We start from the raw sequence: 12,665 nt of genomic DNA on the forward strand, positions 1-12,665 counted from the left end.
ACCTGACCCATCCCGACCTGACCTGACCCATCCCGACCTGACCCGACCCATCCCGACCCGACCTGACCTGACCCATCCCATCCCGACCCGACCCGACCTGACCTGACACATCCTGACCCATCCCATCCCGACCTGACCCATCCCAACCCGACCCGACCCGACCCAACCCATCCCGACCCGACCCAACCCGACCCGACCCATCCCGACCCAACCCATCCCGACCCGACCTGACCCGACCCGACCTAACCCGACCTGACCCGACCCATCCCGACCTAACCCGACCTGACCCGACCCATCCCGACCCGACCCGACCCATCCCGACCCGACCCGACCCGAGTCCTAGGAGAAGGTTACAGTCCTGGACCTCCGCTCTGGGCTCAGTAGTGCAGATAGCCTCAGTTGGATTCTGGACCGACTCCAGCTCTGATTTGATCACCTCTCAAGAACCCTGATAGGTTTTGTTTGGACTGGAAACTGAGTCGGATCAGCCGACCCGGGTCAACAGAACCACCACTCTCCTCCTTCGACCTGCTGGACTCATCAGTCCAACCGTCTGCTGAATCAGTCAGAGGACCAATAACCGTTTCCACTCATTGACGTGAAAACCCCACGATGATAATCTCTGTGGTCCGCAGAACCAGCAGAACCTGATCGGCACCAGAACATTCAATCCCTTCCTGTCAGGATCTGACTGTCGCTACACTCAGCAGCTCTGAAACCTGCGGCTGCCATGTTGGTCAGGGACTGTGGGAACTTCATCTCCCAGCATTCATTACACTGGAGACGTCACAGATAAGGACTGACCTGCTACGAAGCCCACAGGTGGTCCAGAAGACTTTTAACCCTTCGAGGTGTTGCCTGGAGAACTGCTAGCTGTTAGCGCATCCAGCTCTCAGAACCAGCAGCTCATCTGCTGGACCGGAACCACTTCCTGTTCTCCTTCCTTCGTTAGTAGCTCTGCTCAGAGATGGTTGGTCCGTCCTCTGGATGCTGCAGGCTGGATCTGCTGAAATGTCTCTTCCTGCTCATTCTCCCTCCAGCAGGCAGTGACCAATCAGCTGTCAGCTTCTCTGAGCTCATCAGAGTTCTGCTCTAGTTTCTCTAGTCCAGCCTCTCGCATCTTCATCCTTCTGTGGATTTGACTAGACCAACATTGATCAGATTGTAAGGAAAGATAACCTGAAAAAGAGTGGACCCCCGTACTCTGATACCCCTAAACAGAGTCCAGCTGGGTGGAAGAAGCTCTAACAGCAACCACAGTGAAACATGCCGTTGGCAGCATCATGCTGTGGGAAGATGGATGGAGAAAAACCCGGACAGTCCCCGAAAAAACCTGGCAGCAGCAGACCTGAGATTGGGGTTAAAGTTCACCTTCCAGCAGGACAACTAGCCTGAACATGCAGCCAGAAATATTATGGGATGGTTAGAACGGCCTAGTCAAAGTCCTGCTGAAAATCTGAAAACCTGCTAATTGTAACATCTGACTCCAATGAAAACACAAAATGAATTTAACAGAAAAGAGAAGATAGTTTATTTAAAATGTACAAAAGCTACACAGTCACTGAGTGGAGCAGGACACATGGGGACACATGGGGACACATGGACGAGTCTCTGCTGACAACACAGAAAATACATCATCATCACCACCGGGGATGAAGAACAACCTCTGATCCACAAACACAAAACCTTCAGAATTAAATTTAACTTTTAACAAGGTCATCAATCCGTCTTCTCAAATTTGTAGACAGGGAGGGTGTCTGGCATGGTGTCCCTTCCCAGAAGACACCGTCCTGTAGGGTGAGCCCAGCCCCCTGCAGAGGCAGCTGGTTTCACTCTCTCACTGTGAGGACAGAGGACAGGAGGCGTCCGCTGGGACAGAGGACAGGAGGCGAGGCGTCCGCTGGGACAGAGGACAGGAGGCGTCCGCTGGGACAGAGGACAGGAGGCGTCCGCTGGGACAGAGGACAGGAGGCGTCCGCTGGGACAGAGGACAGGAGGCGTCCGCTGGGACAGAGGACAGGAGGCGTCCGCTGGGACAGAGGGTTTCCATCTCCATAACAGACCAGAACAACGGACGCTCCCATCCACACTCCTGGACCCGTGTTCTCTGGCCCGTCTCTCCCCAACCGGAAGGTGGAGGTCCGTCTCCTTCCAGCTGAGGATCAGGGCCTCCGGCTGGGTTGGGGTCCGTCTTTAATCCAAAAGCAAAAGGAAACATTCCAGATATAAAGTGGAGCTGTTAGCAGCTCCGGTTTAAACACAGAATACAGCATAAGTTAAAATGGTAAACTCCAAACACATCAGAGATCAGTCTTCCTGTATCTACATGTCCATTTCCTGATAAGTGTGTCCTCAGGTGCTGAGCTGTGATGTCCCAGAAAGGCACAATATGGTCTGTTTTCAGTGCACCACTTTGTAAACACCAGTAGTCCTGACAGGCAGTAATACCCTGGGCTGGGTTTCTGTTAAAATATGGCTTTAAAGACAGAACACAGTCCCTCCAGCTAAGCTAACTATGAAAAAGAGAAGATTATCATGGTCCATAGACAGCGGAAACAAAGGTCTGAAGCAGCCAATCAGTGCTTTCTGCGAGTTTCCTGAAGGTGCCCAGACGTTTCCATCTCCAGGAAAAAGATGAGGTGGAGGTCTCAACTGATCAAGTTGAAGAACTTGCTCTCTTCAGCCAGAGCTGTAAGCATGGAGTTCATGTCTCCAATGGCCATGTTGCCGATCCCAGCTGGGACAGACGCCAGGGTGACGGAATTGCGTGGCGTGGTGAGACGGGAGGAGCTCTGGGACAGGCTCTGCAGAAGCCCTGGACTCAGTGTCCCAGACATCAGGCTGGAATGATCTCCGTCATCTAGCATGGTGTCGAAGTCGATCTGAGTGTGCTCTGTGGCTCTGGACCGGCTGGTGGACGAGTCAACGGTACTGCTGGAGACCTGGTTGGCTCCTGGAGAGGCCATGGCGGCTGCAGCAGCCATGTCGCTGCAGGTGGCCTCATTGGCACTTGGGGACATTGAGTCATCATCACTGCTGTGAGACGAAGGCTGAAACATGTGAATCTGAGCCATGTAGAACACAGCAGAGTTCTGGTTGGCTGGGCTGCTGTGGTTCAGCTCCTGGCTCTGCCTTTTTGGACTTGCCTCAGAGCAGATGTTACCGGGGTTCAGTTCAACTAGCCTGGGGCTCGGTTGGGTCAACGCAGAGGCTGAGTGGTGTCTGGGGAAGGACTTGGGCTCGTTAGGCGGCCGGGGTTGTAACATCCCTCTGGCTCCGTTCTGGATCACATGCTGCTGCTGTTTGAGGGGAATGATGTAGTTTTGTTCCTGGTTCACTTGGTTCCCATGACAGCACCCTTCAGCCTGGGCTCTGGTCTTAAAGCTCTGCAGTTCAGAGCTAGCCACAGTGTTGAGGGTTGTGCTGGAGCTTCCAGATAACGAACGAAGCCTTCCTTCCTGACTGAGCCCTTGCTGATGACTCATGTGCTCATTAAAGCTGCATTGTCTCTGCTGCTGCTGATGCTGGAGGGAGGTATTCCCCGGCCTCTGGAGGCTGTGGTACCCCTGTATAGACAAGTTGTGGCTTATCGGGACGACCTGCTGGTTGCCGCTCGGGGCATGTAGCACCCCAGAGCTGTGCCTTTGCTGAGTGGCAGCCAGGTTGCTCCTGATGGGATGCTGCTGAGGTTTGGGGAGTTTGGTGTCCATCGTCCCGGAGCTCACCTCGTTCCATTGCACTGGCATGTTGTTCTTATTGTCTTGTGGTGATGGGAAGAGGTGCTGAGAACCAGTGACACCTCCCTGGTAGGAAATGTCATGACCAGACTGTGCCAGGGTGGCGTCCACTATGGCCATCCTCCTTTGGCCATGAAAGTGCAGCGGAGGAGCCATGCTGGCCTGGTAGCCCTGACTGTTATAGCTGTGACTTGTTGGGCCAGAACTCTGAGACCTCAGGTACTGAACCACATCATCTGGAAGCACAATCTCATCTTCTGCACTCTGCTCCCCACTGCTCATCAGCCCGTCGACTGCCATGGTCTCCATGGCAATGTTCTCAGAAATGCTTGGCGGTCTCGGGGCGAACGGGTAACGCTGGAGACTCCCATCCGAGCGTGTGTAACCCTGCATAGCCAACGCTTGATGGCGCTCGGCAGATGACGGGGCATTCATAGGGTTCACATTGTTCATGCTGCTGTAGCGCTGACCACTTGGAAGAGACGGCGGGTCTAGAGGTGGACGGCAGACAGGGTCACTTGCGCGACGTGGGAGGTTGGTGGGAACTTCATGGGGCATCATGCTGTGTGAGCCATAGGTGATGTCGCTGCACCGCCGGGTTGCATCGCTGGTGGCCGGCTGGAGGAAGGAGGAGCCTTCCTGGTAGTCGCTGTACAGAGCCATCCTTGTCCTCAGGCTCATTCGATCCATGTTGGGGAGAGGAGTAGGTGGAGCACCTCCAATAGCGGCTGCGTACTTCGCTTTGAGCCGATAATGCTGGGCTGGGGTTAGACTCAGAAGGCTGGGCAGGGCTCCTCCACCAGCTACACCCACACCACAGTGACTGGCCTCGCTGGAGCGCCTGGACAGATCGGTGGAGATCGGGTCGTACGAGTCGGCTGAGCTGATGTTGTTGTGGCGGTTAGCGCCAAACTGGGATGCCTCACTGGAGCGCCGGCTAGAGTAGCAGGGCGAGATGCCGGAGGAGCGTCGACTGAAGGTGTAGGCTGAGCTGATGGTGCTGGTGATGCTGTCGCGGCGGTCGTTGAGCTGGTTCAGCAGCGTTATGTCGCAGGAAGTCAGTTCCCCAGTGGGTTGGGCAGCGTACGGAGCGTGGAGGCTGCTCGTCTCTAGCAAGGAACCTAGCAGACACCAAGGGAAAATTACACCAGGAACCTAAATGGTTCTGTGAAGTTTTAGTTTACAGAGAGATTATGATTGATTTCTGTACCCAGAGGGAAGCAGCCGGTAAAAGCTGTTCACTGGTTTTTACTCTGCTCTTCCTCAGAGACATTAGTGGTTCATGGACATTCAACATGTGATGCTCACCAGCTGCAGGGATGGGAGGAAGCTTTATGCCCTGTGGTCTGCTGGTAGCCCAGCTGCAGGTCTCCCGCACCGCCTTCAGCCTCTCCTGCTTGATGTTCTCCAGCTTGATGGTGACCGCTCCTCCGTGAGCCACCGATTTCCTCAGCTGAAGCCCCATTCCTGCCTGCGGCGCCCCGGCGGGGATTGTGGAGTCGACCGTGGGACCCTCGTCCGGCGCACTGAGGTCCCCGAAGCTGCCCCCGCTGTACATGGCCATCTCTACCCCACTGTCGTTGTTGTTGGCGCTGCCGAGAGGCGACGGCTCGCTGCTGCACGATGACTGGCCGCCAGGACTGGACTGATGCGTCTACAGAGGAACAGCAGGGGGCAGCGTTCATGCAACACTGAAAATATTCTGCTCAAACTGATTTGGGTTTTCTGAGGGAATATTTGGTGCAAATAAAGACAAAGAATGAGATGAAAGGTGATAAAAATGCAAGTGAAAATAGAACCATGCCATGTTCACACAGCTCCATTATACATTAATCACTAGTTAATTATTACCAAAGTTCAGATATTCTGACTGTAATGGTGTTTTGTAATGACTAATGCAGGCCTGTACTTGGAGAGTCTTTATTTATGGATGCATGTGATTTATTAACAATATGAAAACAAGAGAATAATAGATGATTCTATGTTAAACAGTCCAGAATCCAGAAGTCTGATCATAGTTTGACCCACAGCTGAAAACTGATTTGCTGAATATTAATGTGACAGCGGCTGGGTGATCGGCTCGACTGGAGCGATTCATGCAGGCCTTTCATATGAATAAAGAGACGGAGATGCTGTCTCACCTCAGAGATGTCTATCCGATCGTTAGAGGAGAAGCAGAGGAAAGCAAGAAGCCAGACAGTTCAGTGGAAAACGACTCAGTCAACATTTACGGGAACCTGAAACACATTTTATTCTCCTGCTTCCCGAGCAGCAACCAGCATTCACATCCCTTGAGGTGACTGGAGGGGATATTAATGTTCAGACTCCGGTCCGGACTCGCTCCGGACTTTGTTCCGGTCCAGACTCGCTCCGGACTTTGTTCCGGTCCGGACTCGCTCCGGTTCCGGTCCAGACTCGCTCCGGACTTTGTTCCGGTCCGGACTCGCTCCGGACTTTGTTCCGGTCCGGACTCGCTCCGGACTTTGTTCCGGTCCGGACTCGCTCCGGACCGGAGTCTGATAGAGACTTGGCTGCAGATTAGGGTGATGGTAGGGAGGCCTTCCTTGGAGGCTTTGAAAGCTGTTGAGTTGTAATTAGATGGTCTGAATGCTGTGATGCTAACTAATGGGTGCAAATGCTATTCAACATTTACATTTTATTGAAAACTTCTTGAACATTGAAGTCTCTTTTCCTCTCCTCATCTTAGTTAAAGAGTCCCTGGTTGAAACCTTTAACCTCACCGGCCAGATAAATGTGACATCTCTGCCCAAAATCACCATTACTTTAAAAACTGAACAGAGTTCACATGTTAGCTGAGGCTGAAACAGAACATCCTCCACACTGCAGAACATGGCAATGGCAGGAGCATGCTGCGGGGATAATTGACGTGACGCCGGCTAAACCCACATGCGGACATAGAGCGATTCTGTCAGTCATTCCAGTACATTTGTCAGCAACTGACCAATTGGCGATTGCAGTTTGTCCAGAGGTTTCCCGCCCTTATCTGGAGGTGCTGACCTCCAGATAAGGGCCAGTGGTTATCTCAGCAAACACGCTGCGGTCAGAGAGATTTCCAGGAAAATAATAGAAGTCATGGCCCAGCATTGTCAGTGGGGAATGGGCAATCCCAACAACCGTTGCCCAGAACGAGTGGAGGGTGGAATACATTTTATTACATTTCCAAAACCAAAAGAGTCTGGAATATCACAAGAAATGGATCATGGCCTGCAGCCGATCTCATGTCCAGCTGAATGCAACTGTGACCAACAGTAACTACCACGTTAGTCTGCACAAAGGTAACTGGTAGTAAACATCCCATTTTCTGTCATAACGGCACATCTTCAGAGCATAGTCATCAAATCAAAGATCAATAAGGTATGCTGGATTTTATATGTGCAGATTCCAACAGTAGCTCTGCGGCAGCATGATAATGTGCTGCAGTAACTGCAGTATTCACATTTAAGAACCTTTTTATGCTATTGTTTATTTTAACCATTTCCCTGAAGGAAGATTTTCACAAGCTGGTATTTAAGTCATTATTATGTATGTGTCCGACAGCGTTCACACTCAGATCCAACCAGACTTTGTTCCCCGTTGATTTCTCTGTTGTTTCTAATAATCTTACAGACCTGAGGTTGGACTCGTTAGAGGATTTTCTTTCCTGCCATCTTGGCCTCAGTGTTGCATTATAAGGCAAAAATGACTCAAAAAATGTCTCAGGTAATGCATTGAGTTCCTACCGCTAGTTTAGGGTTAGGGTTAGTTTGCTCTACTTCCACATGGGGCGGAACTGGCGTCATGTCAATTAAACTGACCAGAAATAAATTAGGAAATAAAGAAAAATAAATAAGAGCATTATTTTGTAATTTTGGACGTCTGACGTCTCAAAACCAGCAAACTCCAGAAAAAGCCTGATGGCCAGTTCAAGATGTTTCCGTCTGACTGAAATCCTCACCATCTGCTCTGTGACCAGTCGGTGGCAAAACATCCTGAAAATGCAGCCAGAAACGCCTTTTCTCATTAGGGACGCACTCAGGCCATGCTGAGGGAAACGGGCAGTTCGACAGAAGAAAGGCCCTAACCCTAACCTTGGAGACGGTTAATTAGGGAAGGAGAGTAGATATAGACTTAGTCTCTGTATTAGGGAGGCTGGTCGAGGAGAACCAGCCTGCTAGCTGCGATCCCGTGACGGTGAGGCTCCAGGAACTCACCACAGAGTTCTCCAGCTTGATTGGTTTGACCTGCAGCCGCTCGTCTCCTCCTCTGGATGCGCCGTTGGCCTCCGTCTTCCTGTCTGCGCCCGCCGGGCCATGCTTGGCCTCGTTCTCCCCGTCTCCTCTAGGGGGCAGTCTAGGCGGCGCGTCGCTCCGCTGCTTCTTAGTGACGTGGGCGTCGGGTCCGTGAACCGTCTTGACGTGCTTCCTGAGGGAGCTGGGGTCGGTGTAGCGCTTGGTGCAGCCGAGGATTTTACAGACGTACGGTTTCTGCAAACAAACGTCTAGTTTACTGCCAAACTCATTCAACCGCTGGCTGAACACCGTCCTCATGGAGGCACAGAGGAGACCGGTACCTCATTGGAGTGTGTGCGGTTCTGATGCTTGGCCCTATCCGAGGCGTTGGAGAAAGCCTTGTTGCAGCCTTCGTGCTCACACACGTACGGTTTCTCGCCGGTGTGGGACCGGAGGTGAGTCTTCAGGTTCTCCAGGCGAGAGTAAGCCTTGAAGCATCCCTCAAACTGCAGAGACACAGGGGACCAATCAGGGACCAACTGGACGCTTAATGCAGGTACAAACACCTAATACACCCAGTAAAGAAACGCCCAATGGCGTGAGGCGGCTGCTGCTGCTTGCAGCTCCCCCTAGTGGAGACAGAGAGTACTGCTGTCTGCAGCTCCCTGTTCTCAACAAGCTACCATCTGGTTTCATCCAGACTTGGGAGCCTAAGAGACTGAAGAGAAAACAGAATCAAAGCAGAGAAAATGTCAGAACTTCTTCCTCTCAGCTGCAGCTCTGAGACGGTCCATGAGGGACTCCTTAAGGAGCGGGGCCCCCTGCTGGGGAGGTTTCTTAATTACCCTCCTCACTGTTTTCATGCTTGCAGCAGAACAAGAGCTTTAAAGCTTTGCTTCAGTCGGCAACATGGAATATTCCTGCTGTGCTGCAAAACTATTTTGACTTCAACTTTGTTTAAACAGATTTATTTTATGTTTTTTTTATTTACATTTTTCCATCTCATTCATTAGTTACAACTTTACCCATTTAAGACCTTAAGACTTAAGACTAGACTTTAAGACTTTACCTCATTTCATGAGGATGGAAGCAGACAGTCCAAGTGATTTTGTCCATACGGCCTTTCTAGTATTTTTTTTAGACTGTCAACGATTTTGGTTGTGAACAATAACAAAATTGAACAGAGATGGGGATCAAACCATCCATCCATTTTCTAACACCTGGTCCCTCAGTGGGTCAGGAGGAGCTGCTGCCTCTCCAGCTAACAGAGAGGCAGCAGGGCAACACAGAGACACACACACACACACACACACACACACACTCACACTCACACCTAGGGCAATTTGGAGAGGCCAATTAATGACAGTCATGTTTTTGGACTGTGGGAGGAAACCGGAGAACCCAGAGAAAACCCACCATGCACAGGGAGAACATGGAGACTCCATGCAGAAAGACCGGGAATCGAACCCAGGACCTTCTTGCTGCAAGGCAGCAGCTCTACCAACTGTGCCACTGTGCAGCCCTTGATGAATCAATATTCGGAATTGACAATCGAATAAGTTTTCGACAAATTGGGTCATTGTCGATTCCTTCTCGGATCCCTCTGGTTCCCCATACATCCTTATATCTTCACATCTGGATCGACTTTCCAGATCCATCATTTTCTCCTCCAGCTTAGCATGTAGCTTTAGCATAGCCATGACGACCTCCTCTGTTTTTAGGGTCCTTTCTTCTGCCTTCTCAATACGTCCCTTCACCTCCTCCATCATGATGTTCATTTTTGCAATTTCTTCTATTTATGGTCTCAAATTGATCTTTATTTTCTTGGCGAAGCCGTCTTAGTTCTCTCAGAATCAGTTTGGAGTCGGGCATTTTTAGACGCTTCGCCTTTTTGCTTGTTGGCTTCAATGCACTAGCTGCTAATTCCTGCTGCATTAGCATCTGACTTCAGTCGGCATTTATTGCTTGAAGCAGTGGTACAACTTTTATTTCCCTTTTTTAAGGAGTGAAATTGGCAGCTTTACTTAGTTTAAATTGGGGAATTTCTCACTATGGGACCATCTTGACCAGTGTTTCTCCACCCTGGTCCTCATGTTTCTCCACCCTGGTCCTCATGTTTCTCCACCCTGGTCCTCATGTTTCTCCACCCTGGTCCTCATGTTTCTCCACCCTGGTCCTCATGTTTCTCCACCCTGGTCCTCATGTTTCTCCACCCTGGTCCTCATGTTTCTCCACCCTGGTCCTCATGTTTCTCCACCCTGGTCCTCATGTTTCTCCACCCTGGTCCTCATGTTTCTCCTGGTCCTCATGTTTCTCCACCCTGGTCCTCATGTTTCTCCACCCTGGTCCTCCTGTTTCTCCACCCTGGTCCTCATGTTTCTCCACCCTGGTCCTCATGTTTCTCCTGGTCCTCATGTTTCTCCACCCTGGTCCTCATGTTTCTCCTGGTCCTCATGTTTCTCCACCCTGGTCCTCATGTTTCTCCACCCTGGTCCTCATGTTTCTCCACCCTGGTCCTCTCCCTCCTGCTCTGCATGTTCTAGATGAGCCTTTGTTCCAGAACATCTGATCCAAATGACTGAATGACCATCAGGTGCTGCAGACGCCTGTTAATCACCCAGAGATACAATCCAGGTGGCAGAAGGAAACACCTGGAACATGCAGGACAGGGTGGAGGAACTCTGCTGTCGATGGTGGTTTGACCCAGAAGTCTATTTTATGGGCTTTAGCGTGACGAACCAAGAGAGTGGAGCTGAACTGTTATGGTTAGAGTAACTGACTGTTTTCAACACTATTATACAAATAAGAATCCCAAAAAGTGTTGTTTGCTTTTATGTTCAGCACCTTCACTCTGATGCCCCTAAATAAAGAATAGCTCAACCTCTAAATCACACCATCTAAATCTGTACAGTCAGTGGCCTAGTCAAAGTCCAAACCTAGATCCAACTGAGGATCTCTTGGAGATGGATATTCTGATATTTTCTCCCGTCAGTCTCAGCTGGAGACCAAACTTCTGACTCTGGGGTGTAAATATTTATGCACTGTGGAAAACCAATAATTCATTTTCCTTCACATTTGGTTACTTTCTATTGTCTGATGCAGAACATCTCCAACTGAACTGGAGTTTGTGTTTGGTACCATCTGGTACCAGTAGAAAGTACACCTGGTCAGAATGTGTATCAGACAGAGAAGGACATCCAGCCCTCGCTTCCATTTTCTCCTTCAAACATCCAGGTTGTCATGTTTGCATCATGTTTTCTGCCCTCCTCACCGTGCATTTGTGCGGCTTCTCGCCGGTGTGTCTCCTCATGTGGACCACCAGCATGTACTGGGCCTTGAAGGGCTTCTGCTCCCGGGAACAGTCCTCCCAGCGGCACACGAACTCCTTCTTCTCTCCGTGGATGTGGTCGTTGTTGATGTGCTGCGTGGAGGAAAGCAGCTCAGGTCAGCCATGTCTCTGCAGCAGACACAGCTCTACACACAGTGCAGGTAGAAATACAGAAACTAGGTGATGAAGTAAAGAAGAGCAGGTGGAATGAGTGGAAGTATGTCAGATCTGGATCTGGACCTTCTGGTAGCCTAAGGCTATCGGCTATCAGATGCATCTTACAGCAATTATGTATTTCATGAGAAACAAATGGGAGTTAACTTTTCAAAGTCATGTTGTCACAAATGTTTCATATCTAGATTGCAGGCTGCAGATAAACAGTTAGCCTGCTAACTAAATGGAGCCTTTAGTTTGCTAACAGTTAGCTTGGAGACGCTGGTTCATCCGATGTAGTGAGGAGTTATGGACGTAAATAATCCCAAACTCCCAGATTAAAAGCTGCTGGGTGAAAACAGCAGCATGGTGGCGCTTTGCTAACAAAACATGGAGGACGACGGATCTAGTGGTTCTGGTTCTGCAGAGATGTTTCCTTCCTGCTGCAACTGGGAGACAGTGGGTCAGCAACGGGTGGGGGTGGGGTCAGCGGATTTATGACTGCGCCCACACGGGTCAGGAAGTTGCTGACCAAGAGGTCAGAGGTCACCAAGAGCTCTGTGGGGTGGTTGCTAAGGTCAGTTATCACTAAGCAGGAAGGACATCCGGGGCAGAACCGACCCAATCAGAATCATGTAATGACTGCCAGGTCCAGAGAGGAAGGACCTGTGGGCCAGAAGTTCTGTCAGGGTTCTGGGTGGGTTTAGATCCACCAGAACCAGAACCATTAGTCTGGACTGAACTGAAATTAACTTGAAATGTCTTTAATAACTGAACTGGACCATATGGTTCTGGGGCCAAAGCCTGGTTATGGATGGGAGGACCAGAACCAGGTTTGGACTAGAACCTGGACCAGAATTCTGGACTTCATCAGCCAGGCCGACCCGGTCTCGGAGCTCTGGGTCACTTCACCCTGTAGCAAACCTGACCCCTGACCCTTGGACTACACCTGGCAGGAACCGAGCCGGTCTAAAGCTCATCTGTAGACGGCTGCAGTGCAAACTGGCTGTGAAGCAGCTGGATTAAATAATCCCTGGGACTCACATGGACGAGCTGGTCCTGGGTGTCGTGCTCCCTGCTGCAGCCGTCCCAGTGGCAGTCGGTCTCGTAAACGGCCTCTGGCTCCTGCTTGCACTCGTCCTTGTCCAGATCTTCGCTGAGGTCCAGGACTCCTCCGGCCTGGTCCTGTTGGCAACAACCAGCGGGAGGAAGAAAAAC

General features: G+C 50.9%; 1 protein-coding gene across 2 annotated transcripts in view; it reads right to left on the bottom strand.

The window, feature by feature from the left end:
* Positions 1–1,507: 1,507 nt before the first annotated feature.
* The window catches only part of gli2a (GLI family zinc finger 2a), a 71,262-nt gene continuing 60,104 nt past the window's right edge, over positions 1,508–12,665 (bottom strand). Inside the window, exons 9-14 of one of the 2 annotated variants that reach the window (XM_081604837.1) lie at positions 12,492–12,632; positions 11,238–11,387; positions 8,308–8,472; positions 7,949–8,221; positions 5,046–5,391; positions 1,508–4,858 (exon numbers count right to left, since the gene is read on the bottom strand). In XM_081604837.1, coding sequence (XP_081460963.1) covers positions 2,649–4,858; positions 5,046–5,391; positions 7,949–8,221; positions 8,308–8,472; positions 11,238–11,387; positions 12,492–12,632 — 3,285 coding nt within the window. In that variant the 3' untranslated portion in view covers positions 1,508–2,648. The remainder of the gene's footprint in view (positions 4,859–5,045; positions 5,392–7,948; positions 8,222–8,307; positions 8,473–11,237; positions 11,388–12,491; positions 12,633–12,665) is intronic. The other variant, XM_081604838.1, reaches the window with a different exon arrangement.

Source organism: Poecilia reticulata, chromosome 2 (assembly GCF_904066995.2).
Source record: "Poecilia reticulata chromosome 2, P_reticulata-male-v2, whole genome shotgun sequence".
Lineage (NCBI taxonomy): Eukaryota > Metazoa > Chordata > Actinopteri > Cyprinodontiformes > Poeciliidae > Poecilia > Poecilia reticulata.